At 49.2% G+C, this 21,160-nt stretch overlaps 1 protein-coding gene across 1 annotated transcript in view; it reads left to right on the top strand.

The window, feature by feature from the left end:
* NOL9 (nucleolar protein 9) overlaps nucleotides 1–21,160 on the top strand; it is a 717,932-nt gene that overhangs the window by 173,583 nt on the left and 523,189 nt on the right. Inside the window, exon 3 of the mRNA XM_069610369.1 lies at nucleotides 7,884–8,014. Coding sequence (XP_069466470.1) covers nucleotides 7,884–8,014 — 131 coding nt within the window. The remainder of the gene's footprint in view (nucleotides 1–7,883; nucleotides 8,015–21,160) is intronic.

The following is a 21,160-nucleotide window of genomic DNA, read 5'->3' as shown; positions in this document are numbered from 1 at the left end:
ATCCTTGTACTTAACTGGTGGGGTGAGGGAGAGGCGTGCACCACATGGCGCATTGTTGAAGCATGTAATGTTTTGATTAAAACCACTAAAATTAAGATTTTTTAAAAACAATGTATGGGCATTTCCAACCCGAGAGGGCAGTAACACTACAAAGGGGATGGCACAAAAAGGGCTAAATTATGATAAGCTGCCTTTTTTGAGACTATGGTACTCAAAAAGGCACAATGGGTGGTGCACTGGAAAAAGAGTAAACATCGGTTCACTGACCACATCCTGATCAGTGCAGATCACCAAAATAACTATAATGTTACTGTTAGGAAACCACGGACCCCACATGTTGTGACTTCTTTAGAAGCTTTATTTTCAAGCTATATACAAAAGGACCCTCAGCACAGCCCCAACCAGAGCTGCTGCTCTCCAACTGCGGCCCTGTGGAACCTCCAACCAAAGTAAACCGTAATAAACATTCTTAACACACATTCCCAATGGAGTGTCACCCACCCAACACTCCATTCTCCATCATCGCACTCCATCCAGCAAGCAACACCATAACACATCTCCCTCTGTTTACAGTCTCCTTACTGACGCATCACCTCTCTTCACAACCGCAATCCTATTTTTATTCCATACCTGACTTCCACTTACACAAACTGCACCCTTCAGCACAGCCACCACCTTGACGGGATCAGAATACAATGGTTCTCCCATGCTCCGAATCACACCCTTCTTTATTCTAACGAGATCTCCACACTGCATCCTCAATTCCTTTTTACATCTTCTCATGTTCTCTCTCTCATGACCCACTCCTTCCTTTTTCTTCGATCTCTCATCACATCATACACAAGGTAATCTCTGTACCGGTGTCGTTGAAACAAGTTCAGTAACTGGTGCAGAGATAAGAATGTGGACCCTTTTCAGTGTAATATTCCCAAAATATTGTCTTTTCTGCTACACATAGCCAACCTGGGGCTCCAGGTTGGCACGATGGCGCTCCTCAGAGGAAGAATCTTATTTAAAAATACCCTTGATTATACAATTCTTAAAAGGTCTTAATAATGTGTTTCCTCCAATACCTTTTCAAGTACCTGTGTGGGACTTAAACTTAGTATTAAAGTTCCTCACATGCATCCCGTTTGGGCCTTTACATTCTTGTCTGTTAAGGCTCCTTACTTTAAAAACCATTCTTCTCGTGGCAATTACATCAGCCCGCAGGATGAGGTAGTTGCAGACACTTTCTAGCAGACCTCCTCACACCGTCTTTTACAAAGATACGGTTGTTCTTAGGGTAAAACCCTATTTTTTTTGCCAAAAATTGTCTCAGATTTTCACCGGTCACAAAAAATAACACTCCCTGTTTTTACCCTCTCCCTCACACAAGTGAGGAGGAGGAAGGGCTACACAGATTAGACGCTAGGAGGGCTCTTAGTTTCTATATTTCAAGACTGGCAAAATTACGTCAGTGTGATCAACTCTTTGTGGGATAAACTGGCCTTAAATTGGGGCTGGCAGTGACTAAGCAAACATTGTCCAGATGGATAATTTTGGCTATAACTCAATGTTATAGATTGGCTGGGAAAGATCCTCCAGATGGGCTGAGAGCACATTCAACCAGAGGCATGGCGACTTCAACAGCACTTCAAAGTATGTTCCAGTGCAAGATATTTGCCCAGCAGCTACCTGGTCATCCATGCACACATTTATAAAACACTATGCCCTAGATTTGACTTCTTCACAGGGAGGTCTCTTTGCTAAATCAGTACTTCATTCTGTACATGATTGAGATCTCTGTACTCCCTCCTCCAATATAAAACTGCTTTGGGAGTCTATCTAAGGTGAGGAATACGTGGGAGGACACAATCCATTTGAAGAACAAGTTACTTGCCAACTGTAACATTGTTTTGATTGTATGTTACTTCCACGTATTCCTCATCGACCCTCCCAGCATACCCCACAGTACAGTTTACGTGGTTTACACTCAAAGTTCCTTTAAAGCTTGGGTCAAAAGAGGCATGCCATTATCTACAATCCAATGGCTACGTACAATATACGAAAAAACAGAACTGAGGCAAACGGGCACGGCTCGAGGCATTTATATAGCGGATGACGTCGGCACTCGACGAATGCCGCCGAGGGACATTGACGCCGCAGCCTCGAGCAGAGTGTTACGCTCACCTGGTATCCACAGGGACGCCACCAAGCCAGTTGGTCGTTGGTGCCCTTCCCAATGATTCCCTGGTGTGGTCTCGGTGTCGATTGGATTCCGCCTGGAAATTAAGGCTATATTAAGACTGGACGACCAAGGTAAGTTTTCCCCCCACCTCCCTTGTGTTTCCAGCCACTCCATGTTCTCTTCTCACCTGGTTGTCGGAATCGGTGGGCTCTCCGTCCTGCTCTCTGGGCAGGGGCACGTTGTCTTTTGTGAGCGCGGGCGGTCCAGTTAATTCACTGACTGCTACCCTTGTAGTGTCTTTCAGGTAGGTCTTATTGCGATTGATGGCGTGGTAATTCTGGCATGCCTTTTCTCTGTTTTAAATGTCTTTTTTTATCTCCCTAGGAGCGCGGAGTGTCCGCTTGGCGAACTGGATATGCTGGTTCTCACCGGGAGATGATGCTGCGCTATAGCGCTATGATGCAGTAAGGAGACGCTTTGCGTAGCGCAGCGATGTCTTGTCCTCACTGACCTGTGCTTTTCTCTTTTCGTAGGTCGCAGTGGGTTCCCAGCACAGATGGAGTTCTGGAGCTATGCCGGCCGAAAAGCAACCAACCAGGTAAGTCTTTAAGCACTTTGTGGTTGTAATTTCTCCACTACCTCCTTTTAATGATGTCTTTCTCCTTTTCTCAGGTCCTTCGATCCTTCGATCCGGGCGGTGAACTCCACCAACAGAGCTGCTCAGGAGCTGTGAGCAGTGAAGGATGATGAATGCAGGTAAGATTCTGCTGCTAACGATATTCTTGGTTTTTCTGCAGGTCCGGAATTCACCAGGCTCGTGAGAAAGCTGAACACGGTAGAAGCAAAGTAACGCGAAGCGTGTTGTCTTGTTCGGGTGTGGTTTAAATAGCCACTGTAAAGTAGTCCCTAGCCTACCACACCAAAAAAACTAGACCGCAAAGCTATGTGGATGCCTCCATGTTGGCTGAAAGCCTAAATAAAGTAGTTCCTCAAGCAGATGTCTTTCCTTACTGATGAGCCTGGCGCCAAGAGGGCCTGAGAAGTGATGCCAGGCCTTATTAGTGATCCGAGCCCTGATTCCACCTGGCCAATGGGCTTGCCAGTGGGGGGGATCAGGGCTGAGGGTTGCGACACATAGCGTCCTCTGGTGGAGAGAAAATTCTTTCTGAAGCAGCAAAGCCGAAGTTAAGGATATATCTAAGATGAGGAATACGTGGGAGGAACATCCAATCGAAAGAACGTTAGTTGGAAGTAACTTGTTCTTTATTGAACCCTTATCCAACACTCTTTGTGTAATTAGTTGTAAGGAATTGGCAATAGGTTTTTCTTTGTATAGGCCCTTTTATTTTGACACAACGCCACAAGGACTGCCTTATTTTCTTTTGATGGTCGACTCTTGCTCCCATCTTATATTTAGGTTTAGGTTGGGCGTTTTTCCACCCTGCATTTACAGTTTAATAAACGCCCTTGAAGTGTGATCACTTGTGTCTGTCTTTACTGTTGCCACCATGAGTTCCACAGTTCTCAAATTCATATTGTGCTTCTGATATGGATCTTTTTGCAGACACGTACAATAGCATACACTACACACTTAGTTTTGAAATTCTTGAGTAGTTTAGTGTCCACATTATACTCATTTGTTGCAAGAAATATTTTTGCCATTGTTCGTTGCATAGTGCACAAACTGCATTTTCCAAAGCTTGTAAAACCTTTTGTTTGTTGTTTTTGATCTAACCACATTTTCACTCTCCTAGCTTTATTCTGCATTGAGCTGGAACCGAATCACGTAGTGTGGGTGCTTTTCTATGGGGAATGGTAGGTCGCCTATCTATGTAATCCTTCAAATCATCACCTATCATATCAAGCAACAGAATATGCAAATGTTTCCATAATATTTCATGTAGTACTAGTGTTACAGCCTGTGTACACTGGCCAAAGTAAGTGAGTTAATCGGGATGAATGGTCCGGCTTATTCCTACTTTGGGCATCATTTCTTCCCATTTCCTTTGAAAAGATGAACTTGTTTTTCTAAGCAGCTTGGACTTGGCTCGAGTCCATATTTCAGAAATTTCACATTGAAAAGGATTTGTCTGCTGTGCCAGGCCTGCTCCTACAGTGTGATCAGGGTGGGAGCACCAGAAGACTGAAATGCTGTACATGCCCAGTGTTCATGCCAACCTCAATCAATTACAGATTTCAAAATGGTTAATAATAAATAATTTAGCATTTATTTAGCGCTACGAACCCTCAGGTATCTAAGCGCTGCTTATTACCCACGGTGTGTGGTGCTCGTTTATCGACATCGGAAGGATGAAAGGCTGAGTTTGGCCCTGCCGGGATTCGAACCTGCGTTAGCAGGCTCTTCACAGATGCAAAGTGAGCGCTCTACTTGCTGTGCTACCGGACCGGCTAAAATATCATTGCAATTATTTCATAGCTTTTGATTCGGGACACTATCTTTAAACTTTAAAACAAATGTCCTGTCTTGAGCATCAAACTAGGTGTGCCCAATACTTTACTTAGTCCCTTTATTCTACCTCAAGTATTTACTTTTGGAAACCTATTTACTACATTCCTGAGGCAACCGCTCCCTCTAGTGGTGACAACAGGCGAAGACTGCATTAGACAAACATACAGGACAAACCTATTTCTGGCTTTTTATTCTATTGTTTGATGGTACTTTCACTTGTCTAAAGTTATGAACTTTAACCGGGCCAACATTTGATTTTTATTATCTTTTGTATTCTCATTATTTTTTTGAACCAGTAGTTGTTTTATATTAAGCTTCCTGGCTGTATTCCATGCTTTTGTGGTTGCAATGTTCTAATCGCCTCTATTAACAATCGGTTTTTAATGAATTGGCATTCCACTTCAAGGTTATTTGTGTCACTACAAGATCTGCGAAATTCCCCTTTCGGAATACTATTTTCATTTGTAATGCTTTCTATGACAACTGTGATGAATCTGATGATGTCATCACCCCTTACCTGAGATAGCCTCTCCTAATGTGGCCAGCCGGTACCTGAGCCTCACCTTGGGGGCAGCTATTCGAGGGAGGACCACATGGGGAGAGGACCCTCGGGGAGCGGGGCAGGGGATGACATGACATCAGGTGAGACATGGATTCCCCCTTTTCCTTTTAGGGATGCCCCATCTATTTGCTGTGCCCTAATGGCATACTGCCATCACCCCCCTTGACAACTCTACTGTCAGTACTTCTCAATAGCAGATGGTGACTAAAGTAACAAAAACTGAGAGGAGGAAGAGGCAAGGAGCAAGGATGATTATTCCTAATGAGAACCAAAGCCGAGCAGTCTAGTAGCTTGAGGAATCCGATTGGCTCAACACAGTTTAAAACCATGCCGGGAAGAGAAGTATGGGGTTCCTCATCTTCTTACCCAGCTGTGGTGAGAAAGGCCAAACAGAGAGACCATGAGTACGGCACCAGCGCAGGAGACACAGCGGCAAGGTGGAACAAGAAGGCAGTCCGATGAGCGACATGCCCAGTGAAGCTCCGTGGGGGCTGCAGCGAGGTGAAAGGAAGCAAGCAGTGCTTCCTAGCAGCCAAGGGAGCCGAAACGCCGACCGAGGACCGGATGCCTTCTGGAGGTGCCTGCAGCATCAGCGGAAAACATGGGGGATGGAGTAGCACCTGATGCAGAGGCAGGGATGCCCAGAGAGCATGAGAAAACAGCCGGTGAGCCAAGGGAAAGGGTTGGATCACCAAAGCACTGTCGGACATGGCATCAGAAGCCCTAGACAGTGGGGCTGAGGTCAGGGACCCACAGTACGAATTTGGGGAAGACAGAGAAGGGAAGCCAAAGAGGCATTGTATGCTAAACCAATGGCAGGTGAGTATACCAGAAAAGGCCAAGTCTGTAAAGCCAGCTGCATAAACCAAGTCCTGGCAGGAGAGTATACCTAGTGTTCTGTAAATCTGGGACCCACACTCAAATTGCATCAAGGAACTATATGTAAAAACCTGGCAGGGGAGTATACAAGGTGTTTTGTGAATCGGAGAATCCCAACGAAGATTCATGTCGTTAGGATTGTCGGATTATAGCACGTCTTTTCCCCTGGAATAAAAGTGCAATACCAAGAGGAGGGGAGTTATACTCTTGAGCTACAAAGAGCTTGATTATTCTTTTGCACTTTTTGTTTTGGTGGAGAGAAATCTGGGGAGAGTCGTTCCCTGGAACTTTGAACATTATTTGTTTGAAACGTTTGTTGGATTCATACCTTTTTGTTGAACTTGAACATTTGCACACTTTTCAAGCTAGAAACATTACCCTTAGCACCTAGAGTGAGTTTTAGAGTGTGAGGGATAGGATAAGATTTTGGACACATGACATTCTTGTTTTGGACATCTTGACACAGGACAGACCCTTTGTTTCTGATTGAGGTAAGGAAACACCTTCTAGATTAGGGACAGTGGGGCATTTTCCAAACCCTTTATTATTTAATAAGTCTATAACCAAATAAATGAGTCATCTGTGTCTGCGTCTTATTACTGGCTTCTCACACAACATCTAGCTTGTATTATTGCTTTAGTGGGTTTTGCTTTCCTAAAAGATTTAGTTTCCAGGTTTGATTTTTCACACCTATATTTAATTCCAAGAAATCAAGTCTAAACATCACGTTATACATACTTATTTATTCTTTGTTTTCTAATGAAGGCTAAGTGGACAGGATTTGCAAAATGGGTGAGCCACTATAAAAACATTTTGTTACTAAAGAATAAATAACATTACTTAATGTCTTCATTCTTATTATTGATTTTTACCAAAGCTGCAGGAATTTGCATTTAACATGGTTGGCATTTTTTTTTTTAAATGTGAATCACTGCACAATGTATAGATGATCATCATATTATGTTGGTGAGCTAATGCACAGACCAAGGAACCCAACTTCGGAGGTCTGCTCATAAAAGCCTTTTTGTTGAACCATGATAAAATAAGATTTTTGTTCTTTGAAATAATATATTTCAGTGGTAGGTTGCAAACATTCAAGGTGCAAGCTACTAGCCAGCCATAGAAAAGTAACTTGCCACCTCAATTCTATACATACACACAGCACACAATGTCTTACTTGCCAAAAGGCTTAATTTGGCACCCTGAGGTCGATTGACTTTTAAGTAAAGGTGTAAATGAACGTGTTGCACTAACGAGAATATTGATGAGCCTTGATAAAGTTCTGAGTGCCGAAGCATGTTTTGGTAACAAGCAAATACAGACTGGAAAATACTGTCCTACTAGTCTTTAAAATTGCATTGGCATGTCTTATGTAACCGTTCTTTTGACTAAATATATATGTATATTTGAAATAACATTTCCCAAAAGATTTTTGTTCGATGTGGGCAGAGTTTATTGATTGAAATGTACAGATCTGAGATATTGGCACAAATCTACTTTCAGCAACAATCATTGAATGTTGTAATGCTATCATCATAATGTGATTATGCTAATATGTCCCCTGTCTCACTAATAACGCAAAAGTGCTAGTTAGAAATGGCCTTGAATAGGGGTGGGTTTACAAATTATTTGCTAACGATAGCAGCATAAGTAATTTGCAATCCTGTTTGTAAACCTACATTCTTGCATTGCTCAAAAGTTTTACCTTGTTTTGGCAACTTTGGTACTTTGATTAAGAGTTAAAGCATTGACTGAGTAGAATACTGGTATTTTATTTTAATTGTTACTCTGTTACCTTTCAGCTGGCAGGCGCACCCTGATGGAACACTTTACTCCGTTATGTTCTGTTGTGCTTCTGGAAAGTCTCGAAGACAACCTCACAAATTTCATCCTTGGTCATCCAGAATACGCCAAAATCTTCACACCAAAACTGGTACTGTCATATCTGTTACATAAATATATTTTTTGACTGGTAGATCTGCATGTGCACATTTTACATCTCTGTGGTGAGGGGCAAAAAGCAATACAAATAAAACCTTTGCTCTTCTGGCCACATTTGGGGAGCGTCTCGACATTAGTTGGTTGAGTTTGTGCAATATCCCTTTTATACAGAAATGATTATGGAATCATTTGATATTTAGACAATGCAGTGGAATATATGAGTATGAAATTGTAATGTCATTTAATTCAGCATCTACCAATGGAATTGCTAGGTGCCTGTTGGGCTACTTGCGATACAAAGCAAGAATCTCAGTCTGTAAATAAGTATGTTGGCACTCCAGGACTATTGCTTATTTCAAACACTGATGCACAACATCAACCCTTTCTATAGATTAAGGGAAGGCGCTTCTCGTTTTCAGGTATACACCGGAATCGGCTGTTCAGGTGCCCTCCTAGTAGTACAACAACCCCTTGCGCTGGATATCGTAAAGGTCCTAAAGTATTTGATGCAGCGAAAATTTAAAATAAATATGCTGGCAGGCCCTCTGCTTGTGTGGGGATAGAACACCCTAATTACTTAATAACCCAAGTGAACTTTACTTGCAGTGGACTGGTCTTTGCAGCACTGATGGACTTTAAATCCCAAGCAGAGGATAACTCAAGAGGAATACTGGGCTTTTCCTGACTTTATTTGTACACCACACAGTGGCTGAAATTGGACCACCATAAGTGGTTAGAAAAGACACTCCCTGACCTCTCTTCCAGCCACTCAGCCTGCAAGAGCAGGTATACCTGAAGACTGTGCAGAAAAGCAAAGCCAGAGAAGGTTTAGACATACAAAGGACCCACTATCCTATTAAGGTGAGGAAGGTATATTTCAAATATTCCTGGAATTTCCAACTCTGACCTGCCTTCTGGAAGGCTTCAATTACCATGTGCAGGAAAATAGGTAACAAAACATACTCATGTATGTACCCCACTCTCATAATGTCACTGTGTACCATTATGTTTGCCACATGCCATGTTTAAACCTCTGACTCTAACATGTATGAGGTGACATGGTAGACTGTATTGCGCTTGTCACAGTTGGATATGCTCCTTGTCTATCCCTAAAGAATGCTCTCCTTTACCAGTTCTCGCTTCTGACATATATTCTGTTTTGGCAAAGGCAAACATGTTCTATTCTCTCGCTTTCCTCCTGAAAGGCAGCTTTAGCTGACAGAAGTGCTCTTATTACAAGGAGCATGGTGCGAAGCTTTAGGGAGTATATTCACCTTGGTAACATGCATTATGTTATGCTGCCCTCGCTGATGACATTAACGAGCATAGCAGAGTGCAGCTGGCATTAAAGGCATGTATAATGAGGGTTTGTTCTGTCAGCAATAATGTTGCATGGTGTGACCTTGCCCAGTTAGGACCACCCCCTGCCATTGAAACTCATGTATTCATGTGGGTATAAGAAAACGGCCCAGAGGAGGGAGGGGTTCACTTGCGCCAAAGTCTTGTGTTGTATGTGTCTGCTATTGCTTCACTAATAAACTGTTCATCAGTCCACCAGAATCGCAAGTGGTTATTTCTGCCCCAACAATCTGGTGCCTTAAGACATTGGATACCCGCTGCTCTGCGGCCAGACCTGGGGTCACTAGAAGTGGGCGAACCGAGCAGACACGGAAGCAAGAGCTGATCAAAATATCATGGGTTGGTGAACAGATATTTGCGTCAATGTAGTTTGATGTCATGTATTGTGTGATCTGAAACTGGTCAACCTTTCTGTACCTGGATCTGAAGTAGGGAATCTGTTTGAAGTAATTTAGGAGGGAAAGTACCATGCCTAACAGTATTGATTATTCGAAGGGATTGTGTCCTTCGACGTATTCCTTATCTTTGATAATACGTTTCCAGCTTGCTGGCCTCGGAAATTTTTTCTGTAGAGGGCGCTGCGTGTCGACGTCCGCCGATGTCCCTCGACGGCCACCGTATCGGCGCCGACGTCATCATGCCCATCATTAGCCAAGCGCTGCGTCCGTTGCTCAGTTCCGAGGCCCCACGAAGCGCGGAAAAACGGAACGTCGTTGCTCAGTTCAGTCAGGATAACTACTACATCTACTCGAATATTACCTTCTCGTTCTCGATGGCATCTTCATCGGAACCGACGACGCCGCAATCCGGCTTCAAGAAATGTCGAGACTGCGGTAAAAAAATGTCGATAACGGATCCACACAGGATCTGCTTGTGGTGCTTGGGAACCGAGCACCATTGTTCGGAGTGTGAGGACTGCATGTCCATGACGGCGAAAGCCTTGGAGGAGCGTAAGGAGGAGGCTCGAAAAAGGTAAGTCAGTCAAAACCTCCTCGAAGGTTTCTTCGGCTGAGTCGAGGCATTCGTCTCCTCGCCGTCAAACATTCCCATTCTAGATCTCGAAGTAGCTCCCACCATTCGTCGAGATCAAGACACTCAAAAAAGAGACGTCGAAGATCCCCTTCCTCGTCGTCTTCTGTGTCCCCAGAAAGGGTCTCCTGTCCCACTAAACACAGCTCTCAAGCTGAGTGGGAGGAATTCAGAAAGGCAATGTTAAGCGTCTTCGAGAACGCGGCCTCGAGCCCCTCGAAGACAGCTGAGGGTGATAGCCCGGGTGAAAAACCCAAAAAATCAAAACGCCGTGAGTCGCAGCACCCGGCGAAACATTCCACCCGAGAGCGCCACGAGCCATCGGTTAAGAAGGCACCGTCTTCGTCGTCGAATATTCGTTCGATGCACGGATCGGCGCCATCGACGCAGTTGTCGAGGGGTTCCTCGACGCATCGGTCGATCGACTCGACTCGACGCCGACATCGACGCCGATGAAAGAGAAGACTAAGGCCACTCCACAGCCAACGGTGATTCCAAGGGCCTCCAGCACGACGCCGAGACCGTCGTCGATGTCCTCGAGTAGGATCCTGATCCTCTCGAGTTCTTCGAGACCCCTCCCAGTTTTTTCAGCGCCTTCGAAGCCTGTTACATCGGCGTCGATGACATCGACGTTTTCTCGCCCAATAATGACGAGTTTCGCTCCTTCTGCCTTAGAGATGGGTTTTACACCATTTCAGAGGTCAGAGTACCCTGGACTATCTTCAATCTATGAAGAGGGGGAAGATTCTGACCAGGAAACATTTGGTTTGCAGAGGACCACACTGCCTATTTCAGAGGATTTCACCTCTGAGGAAAGAAGGCTGAAGGACCTACAGGAGTCACTACATGAGGCAAGTGGGCTGGACACTTCCCCAGAAGTGGAATTTGTTAAACCAGACCGAGGAGAACATGCCGAAACACCCTATAGAACCCTTATAGCAAGAATTATTGAATTTATGGGTTGGTCTGCGCCTTCACCTGTTTTTCAACAGGATGACCTAACAGACATATTAGACAAAGGTCCACAGGAGGACCCTGTGGTCCCCTTCCGTGCAGCCTTACAAAGGAAAATAACATCAAATTGGGAAACTCCTGAAGTTATCCCTGCAGTCAATAAAAGATTGTCAGCCAAGTATAGGGTAGCGGCTGCTGACCCTGAATACTTATCAAAACACCCGAATCCAGAGAGCCTGGTGGTTCAAGCGGCAACTTCATCTAGCAGTAGGACTGCTTACCCTACTGTCCCACAGGATAGAGATGACGAGAGGTACGATTCTATGGCGAAGAAAGTCTTCTCTGCTTGTAGTATGGCGTTGAAGTTCATCAACGCCACCTGTACGCTCGCCAGGTTCAGTCACACACTATGGGAGTGTGCTTCATCAGCAGCTGACTGCATACCCGAAGGAGAGGAAAAGGAAGCCTCCCTTAACATTATTAAAGATGGCATAGATGCCATGTACGAATCACTTCAAACTGGCATTGATTCCGCTGACAGTATCAGCAGGGCCATGGGGCAAGTACAACAATCTGCAGGCATGCGTGGTTGCGAAGTCTGGCTTTGCTCCAGATGTACAGGCCAGACTTTTGAATATGCCCTTTGACGGCTCTTCACTATTCGGGAAAAAGGCTGATGACAGTCTGGAAAAGTTGCAGACTTCTAAAGCAGCAGCAAAATCTTTAGGAGCTGCGATCCACCAAACTCCTTTTCGCCCCTCAGGAACCTCTGGGAGAGGAAAGACCTTTCGCTATTATTCTGCATTCGGGAAAGGGAGAGGACAGCCGGCTCAAAGAGGCCAAAGGAGATCCACCCGAGGTGGACGGGTCAAAAGTACTAAGGCCGCAGAAGCAGCAGTTGCCTCTTTACCCTCGGCATCAGCCGCCCCCAAACCACTCTAAGGCCTTCACACACACCTGTAGGGGGCAGGTTAACTCACCATTTGACGGAATGGCAGGCTATAACGTCAGATGCTTGGGCATTGGAGACAGTTGCCCAGGGTTACTGCCTACCCTTTCTACACATAGTCATCCACCGGGGAACAGCTCTCTAAAAGTTCCAGATCCGCTCCTCTTGCAGGAAATTATAGACCTGCTAGAGAAAGGTGCCCTAGAACCGGTACCTGTAGCGGACAGGAACAAGGGCTGGTACTCCCCCCCCCCCCCCCCCCTACTTTCTCATACCAAAGAAGGACGGAGGACTGAGACCCATCCTGGACTTAGGAGAATTGAACAAGTTCCTCAGGACAATTTCAAGATGGTAACTCTCTCAGATCCTTCAGGCCCTCCAGCTCCAGGACTGGCTGGTATCTCTGGACCTTCAGGATGCTTATTTCCATGTGCCAATCCATCTCAAACACAGGAAATACCTGAGGTTCGCAATTGGCGACTCTCTATCAATTTCGAGTTCTGCCATTTGGGCTGACCTCCGCCCCGAGGGTCTTCACCAAGCTGATGTCGGTAGTGGCGGCGAGTCTAAGGCGGGAAGGGATCCACGTCTACCCCTACCTGGACGATTGGCTGATCAGGGCTGTATCTTTGAAACAGGCCCAGGCCCAGCTAGATTATGTCTGCCACTTCCTTCACAAACTGGGCTTCTCCCTCAATTTAAAGAAGTCACAGATGATACCATCACAGAGACTCCAATTCATTGGAGCGGTCCTGGACACTTCCCTGGGAAAAGCCTCGCCACCAGAGGTGAGGGCTCAAGATATTCTACAGATGGTCACCAAATTTCAAACTGCCCAACATCTCCCAGCCTTCGACTTTTTGAGGTTGCTAGGCCTCATGGCATCCTGCATCTTCCTTGTGCCAGAGGCTCGCCTGAGAATGAGATCTCTTCAGTGGGCACTGAAGTCAGTGGTCGCAATTCTCGGGGAGAATGACAGATCTCCTCCGGATTCCGGACAAGGTAGCCCGCGACCTTCAATGGTGGGCCTATCCAGAGAACATCTTGAAAGGAGAACTGTTTTGGCAACCATGGCCGGAGGTAACAGTAGTCACAGATGCCTCACTCACAGGGGGGGGGGATGCCAACGATTTGACCATCAGCGGTCGTTAGTCTCCATCGGAGTCCAGACTACACATCAACCTTTTGGAGCTGAGAGCGATCAGACTAGCGCTAAAAGCTTTCCTGCCATCAGTACAGGGGAGAAATGTCCTGTTAATGACGGACAACATGATGGCCATGCCCTACCTCAACAAAAGAGGAGGCGTAGGATCACTGCCACTGTGCGGAGAGGCGAAGCAGCTCTGGTTTTGGGCAATCCAAGAAGGAATCTCTCTATCAGCAGTCCACCTAGCCGGAGAGAAGAACTTGACAGCGGACGCTCTGAGCAGGCAGAGCAGTCTCCCACGAGTGGGAGCTAGCCCAGGAAGTCCTTCAAGAGATCTTCGCCCTTTGGGGAACCCCTCAGGTGGATCTGTTCGCCACAAGCACCAACAGGAAGTGCGATCTGTTCTGTTCAAGGGAATTTCCCCCGAGAGGAGCTCTAGGAGACGCGTTCGCAGTGAACTGGGAGTTTACACTCCTTTACGTGTTCCCACCAGTCCGTTATTCCTCAAATGATCAGGAGGTTAAGAAGATTCCGGAAAACCATGATCCTAATTGCCCCGGATTGAGCCAGGAGAACGTGGTACCCGGACCTTCTAGATATGTCCATCTGTCCTCCAATCCGTCTTCCACTCAAGGAGAATCTTCTCTCGCAGAAGGGAGGTCAGGTTCTCCATCCAGACACCAGAACCCTCAACCTTCACGCTTGGCTTATTGAAAGGGTGAGGTACAAGGATTGGGATCTCCGATGACGTCGTGGAGGTGTTGCTTTATGCCAGAAGGCCAGCAACAAAGTCTTTATACTGCTGCCGTTGGAACAAATTTTGCAGCTGGTGTAGGGAAGAGAATATCGACCCTTTTTCATGTGGTACACCAACGGTGTTATCGTTTCTACTCTACTTGGCAAACTCGGGCCTTCAAGTTGGCACTGTAAAAGGCTATCTCACAGCGCTTTCCATCTTCAAGCGCACTGCGGAGGAACCATCGTATTTCAAACTTCCTCTAGTGGTACAATTTCTCGAGGGATTAACTAATGTTTATCCTCCAAAACCATTCCAGGTTCCCTTATGGGACTTAAATTTAGTCTTAAACTTCCTAATGGGCACCCCATTCGAACCACTTCACTCTTGTGCGCTGAGATTTCTCACGCTTAAAACTGTCCTATTGGTAGCACTAACATCTGCTAGGAGAGTGAGCGAGCTACAAGCTCTCTCCTGTAAACCCCCACATACAATCTTCCACAAGGACAAAGTTGTCCTACAGGTGAAGCCTAATTTCCTCCCAAAGGTGGTTTCTGAATTTCATATTACTCAGAAAATTACCTTACCTTCGTTATACCCTCCTCCCCATCCGGGGAAAGAGGAGGAAAGGCTGCATAGGCTGGACCCAAGGCGAGCTCTCAGCTTTTACATCAACAGAATGGCTAGGATCAGGTAAGCAGACCAACTGTTTGTAGGATACTCAGGTCACAAGTTGGGACTACCCATAACAAAACAAACCATCTCCAGGTGGATTATTTTTGCCATTCTGGAATGTTACAAACTGGCAGGGAAAGAGCCACCCCAAAATCTCAGGGCTCATTCAACCAGGGGTATCGCAGCCTCTTCGGCTCTCCAAAGAGGGGTACCGGTCCGAGAGATGTGCGGCTGCCACATGGTCGTCCGCACATACATTCACAACATTTTACAACCTGGATTCCTCCACTAGTCAAGAGACCAGATTTGGCAAGGCCGTATTACATTCGGTCCATCCCTAAAGGGATACATAACATTCTCCAGCATGGGGTCTGGCATGGATTCACATGCTCATGAATATTCCCCGTCAGGCTGGGAATCCTCGGTAAAGCAAAATCAGTATCACTTTTGTTTCTGATCTGTCTTTCGTAGTAGTAACCAATCACTGATCTCTGCATCATAGTGACCACAGCCAATGACTGCCCTCTCCCTAAGCTCCGCCTCTGGCAGCCATCTTCAGATTTTTACCGCACGTTCAAGTGTTGGGATCCTCGTGCTATTGCTCTCGAGCTTTAGTGCGTTTTTTCACGCTTTTTCATAGGACAATTTCCTCTCTTTTCGGTCAAAAGAGCCTCAAGCTCCACCGTTTCCTTATCCGATCAACAGGGACCCGTGTCGGATTCCTCTACGCCCCTCAAGGGTGAAGATTTCGTCGAGCCACGCTTTTGGAGGACTCCAGAAGTTTCTCAGGCCCATCTCGGACATGGCCCAGGAGAAGGGAAGCTCGATGCCCGGAAAGCTGTTCAGGGTCTGCCCTGGATGCCAGCTTCAGAATGTCTTTAAGGAGGACGAACACTCCCTTTGCCTCTACTGCCTGCATGAGGACGAGACGCACGTGGAGGACTACTGTGCGTTTTGCGGCAATATGTCGGAGCGGACCATGAAGGACCGCCATCTGCGTCTCGCCAACTGGCTGGAAGGGAAGAGCCCGTCAGGCGAGAAGAAGAAGAAGAAGTCCGAGCGGTCTTCTAAGACCTTTGAGGGCGCCCCGGTGACGGGGGCCCAACAGAAGGCCAAGCACCGCGAGTCCGCTGGCACCGGGAGCGCCGAACGGTCGGGCTCTACGGTTGCCAGGCAGGGCGCATCCTCCCCGGCGCCATCAACCACGAGCCAACGCTCTGGCTCCGGTAAGAGGAAGGCCGAGCACCCGGCGAAGCTCCTGGAGTGACCCTGGTCGAGCTCGAAGGCCCCATCGGAGGGGAAGCGAGGCGGTGACCCTCCCCCCAAGGAGAAGGCGGTGAGCGCACCTAAGGTGGTGAAAACCTTGATCCACCCTGCCAAGGCCTCTATCGAAACAGTCGCGGCGGCCCTGGCTCAGCCTGTGGAGGCTACACCAGTGGTGGCGACCTTGGGGCCCAGAGTCTCCCTGCCACCACGGAGGGGGGAGTCCTCTTTCATGCCCATCGACAGGACCCCCGTGAAACCTCCGACGGAGAAGAAAAGGGGGGGGGCAGGAGGTCGTTTTGGATTCGGCCTCAACCTCTGAAGAGGAGCTGATCAAAGTCTTAAGCCACAGCGTTGGCGTGGAAGAAGACCAGCCCGTCGGGAGGGATCCCGACGTCGGAGGCGACGATAACGTCGAGGGTGCCGGCGAGGCTCCTGACCGCCCGTCGGAATGCCCTCAACCAGTGCCGCAAGACAACTCGGCGGCCATTTTGTTGGCTATAAAGTCCTTATGCTCGGAGATAAGGATGAGATTGCCGTTAACACCAACGGAGGAACCGCTCCCGACGGGGGATCTGGAACCAGGCCCTTTTGGGAGCCCTCCTCCTAAGAGAAGAAGGATTCATCCTCCACCTCCTTTTCAACCATCGCGCTCTGCTCAGCCCTCCTCCCCGTCCACGACCCGTGGGGATGATACAGGGACGGCCGCGACGGGTACAGACGACGACGACCTCCCGTCGTCACCTCCTCCCCGGGCGTCCCCACCCGACGAGATTGGATCGTTTCATGCCATGATCGCCAGGGCATCCGAGCTTTTCAAGCTCTGCCCGGAAGAGAAGAAGGAAGGCTTCCTTTATCAACGGCTCGAGACCAAGAGGAAGACGGTCCTCGCTGTACCTCTACTGGACGATATCTGGGATGAGGGTCTCGCCCTCCTCAAGAACCCGTCCACAACACCTGCGAGAAGGGATCGGTACGAGAAGAAGTACCGGGTCCCAGACGCGGCCCCCTTGTGCCTTCGGGCACAGCCGACCCCGGACTCGGTCGTCTCCGCGGCGGCCAGGAAGAAAGCGGGGGGGCCTCGGCCTCTACGTCAACCTCCCCGCTGGACGGCGAGGGAAAGAAATTGGACATGATGGGACGCAGAGTTATCTCATCGGCAGCGACGACGATTAAGGCTGCCAACGCCTTGGCTATCATAGCACGCTACGACAGGGAGTTGTGGTACAAAATCGCCCCCCTGCTGGACTTCCTACCAGACGACAAGAGGGCGGAGGCCCTAGAGATCTTGCAGGAAGGAGAAGTGGCGTCGGACCAGGCCATTACGATAGCGACGGACATCGCTGACACTGGATTTCGCCAGTTAGGCAACGGCGTGTGCCTTAGACGGCGTGGATGGCTCAAGGCGACGGACTTCCGGCAGGACGTGCAGACCAGAGTCTTGGACATGCCGTTCGACGGGAACAACTTGTTAGGGAACAGCAGTGGACGATTCCCTAAAAGCCATCAAGACGGACACGGAGACGGCCTGGGCTCTTGGTGTTCTCCAGCAACGATGGCCGCCCTTTCGGAGCACCGGAGGCAAGCAGGGTGCCTCCAAAGGTTCCGGCAGCGGATATTCCACCTACCGTCAAGCGGCCCATTCGTGGTCACAGGAAGCCTACAGGGGAGGAGGCAAGGCAGGCGGACCCCGCCTTCGTCGCCAGGGAGGCGGCAAAGCCTCGTCGAAGCAGGACTGAACCGGCCGTGGGGTCGGGCCCCCACCGTAGCATCCCGGTGGGAGGCCGGCTGGCGAACTTCGTCAGCGTGTGGGAGTCCATCTCCACCGACCGTTGGGTGCTGGACGCCCTGGCCCAGGGTCACACGCTAGAGTTTCTAAAGAAGTGCCCGCGCGTCCCCCCCGTGGCCAGGAAGGAACATCACGTCCCTCAACTTCTCTTGGAGGTAAAGGCGATGCTCAAGAAAGGCGCCATCGAGCTCGTCCCAAAGAGGCTTTGGGGCTCCGGAGTTTACTCAAGATACTTCCTCGTGAAGAAGAAGACAGGAGGATGGCGTCCCATCCTGGACCTACGACGACTGAACAAATTCATCAAGTCACAGAAGTTCCGGATGGTCACCCTCCAGCATGTCCTGGGTCAGCTGGAGGAGGGGGATTTCCTGTCGTCGTTGGATTTGGAGGATCGTCACTACCAGTTCAGAGCCCTTCCCTTCGGATTGAGGTCGGCACCCAGGGTGTTCACCAAGTGCCTCGCACCGGTGGCGGCGCGGCTGCGCCTGGAGGGATCCACATCTACCCCTACCTGGACGACTGGCTCATCCGAGCAAAGACAAGGGAGCTCGCCGCGGAGCACATGGCGAGGACCGTCCAACTACTCACGGACCTGGGATTCTCCATAAACTACGCCAAGTCCCACCTGGTGCCCGCACAAGACGCACTGTTTCTGGGAGCGAAACTCGACACAGTGGCGCTTCTGGCCTCTCCTTCAGAGGAGGAGGGCCATCTTGGGCAAGGTCCATCAAATCCCTCCTCGGAATGATGTCTTTTTGCATTTATCTCATCTGCCTGTGCAGGCTTCGGATGCGCCCGTTGCAGGAGTTCCTGGATGCTCGCTGGATCCAGACGACTGGCAGCTTCGAGGACAGGATCACACTCGACGAGAGCTTCCGACGAGCGATCCGGTGGTGGGGCACCCGCGCGCATCTGACGGCGGGCATGGATTTCCAGACCCCGGGCCACCAGAAGACCGTGACCACGGATGCCTCCCTGGAAGGGTGGGGAGCGCACACCGAAAATCTGCACGCGAGAGGCCTTTGGCTTCCGACGGAGAAGTCCCTCCATATCAACGTCCTAGAGCTCCGTGCAGTGTTTTGGGCCCTCAGGTCTTTTCTTCCGTCCCTCAAGGGCAAGGTGGTGAGGATCTTCACCAACACCACCACCACCATGTTCTACATCAGGAAGCAGGGCAGTACCAGATCCCGAGCCTTGTCCAAGGAGGCGCAGGACTTGTGGCATTGGGCTGTCGCCCAAGGGATGTTTCTGGTGCCGTTTCATCTGGCAGGAATAAAAAACACCATCGCCGACTCGCTCAGCAGAGAGCTGCGCTCGTGCCACGAGTGGGAACTACGACAGGATCTAGTGGACCGCCTCTTCCGACAGTGGGACACACCCCAGATCGATCTGTTCGCGACGAACTCCAAGTGCCGGAGGTTCGCCAGCAGGTTTCCCCAGCCGAAGAGCATGGGCGATGCTTTCTCGTTCCCCTGGGAGGGCCTGTTTCTATACGCGTTCCCTCCACTGCCGTTGCTGATCCGGCTCATCAACCAGCTCAAGAGGTCATGGTGCAGGATGATCCTCGTCGCACCTGCGTGGCCGAGGCAGATATGGTTCCCGGACCTTCTGGACTTGTCAGCGTCCCCGTCAATCAAGCTGCCAGTGGACGCGGATCTTCTCTCCAGGGAAGGAGGCGCCATCCTCCATCACGACCCGAAGTCGCTGAACTTGCAGGCCTGGCTCCTGCAGCGTTAGAGTTTGGAGGTTACGACATACCGGCCGACTGCAGAGAGGTTCTTGCAAAGGCCAGGGCGTCCTCAACTCTTAAATGCCACGGACACAAATGGAAGAGGTTCTCTGTCTGGTGCCACGCACAGAAGATTAACCCTCTACGGATTACGGCTCCTCGAGTACTGCCGTACCTACTGACGCTGGCCAAGGCTGGACTGGCGCACGCTTCCATCAAGATTCATCTGGCTGCGATCTCCCGATACACCAGAACCACGGGACGGACGTCTTTATGGTCTCATCGTCTGGTGAAAGAATTCATGAAGGGACTGTTCAGATCGTTCCCGCCGGTGAAGGCTCCGGCCCCGGCGTGGGAGCTCAACGTGGTGCTGACCAAGCTCATGGGACCTCCGTTCGAGCCTCTGCACTTAGCTCCGTTGAAGTTCTTGTCGTGGAAAACAGCGTTTCTTGTGGCCATTACCTCCGCACGACGGGTGGGAGAGATCCAGGCCCTTTCCTGCAAGCCCCTGTACTTGATTTTTTACGACACGAGGGTAGTGCTCAGGACGCACCCCTCCTTCATGCCCAAGGTGCCGTCGGATTTCCACCTCAACGAACCCTTGGTGTTGCCTGTTTTCTTCCCGTCGCCTTCGTCGCCGGCTGAAAGGACTTTGCACTCGCTGGATGTGGCTAGAGCGCTGAAGTTCTACGTGGACCGCACGAAGAGTTTTCGGAAGACGTCACAACTTTTTGTGAACTTTGGACCTGTCAATCAGGGGAAGGCTCTCTCAAAGGCTTCCGTTTCCAGATGGCTCTCCGGCTGTATCATGTACTGTCATCGGTTTGCAAACCGACCGCTGCCCGGCCGCCTGAGAGCCCATTCCACCAGAGCGATCGCAGCTACCACAGCATTCCTATCTGGTGTGCCCCTGCTGGACATCTGCAGGGCTGCTACGTGGGGGTTGACGCACACCTTCACGAAATTCTACTGCGTCGACCGGGATTCCAGGGAGGAGTCCAGGGTCGGCCAAGCATTGCTGCGCAACCTATTTGCCTAAAGTGAGCCTGGTGAGGAGGTAAGAGATGTTGAGTTGTTGTATTGCTTAATGTTGAGCCTGTTGCCGCCTCCCGTGGTTGTGCATGTGTGTACTGCTATGTATTCTTTATTCATGAGCATGTGAATCCATGCCAGACCCCATGCTGGAGAAGGAACAAGTTACTTACCTGTAACTGTTGTTCTCCAGCATGGGTCTGGCATGGATTCACATGCGAACCCTCCCGCCTACCCCTCTGCGGCTCTTCACTTGGTCATACTGCCACTTCACGTGCTACCAAATCTGAAGATGGCTGCCAGAGGCGGGGCTTAGGGAGAGGGCAGTCATTGGCTGTGGTCAGTATGACGCAGAGATCAGTGATTGGTTACTACTACGAAAGACAGATCAGAAACGAAACTGATACTGATTTTTCTTTACCGAGGATTCCCAGCCTGACGGGGAATATTCATGAGCATGTGAATCCATGCCAGAC

The sequence above is a fragment of the Ambystoma mexicanum genome, chromosome 8 (genome assembly GCF_040938575.1).
Source record: "Ambystoma mexicanum isolate Mex_15411 chromosome 8, UKY_AmexF1_1, whole genome shotgun sequence".
Taxonomy (NCBI): Eukaryota; Metazoa; Chordata; class Amphibia; order Caudata; family Ambystomatidae; genus Ambystoma; species Ambystoma mexicanum.
The sequence above is the reverse complement of the archived record's forward strand: the minus strand, read 5'-3'. Positions and strand labels throughout refer to the sequence as shown.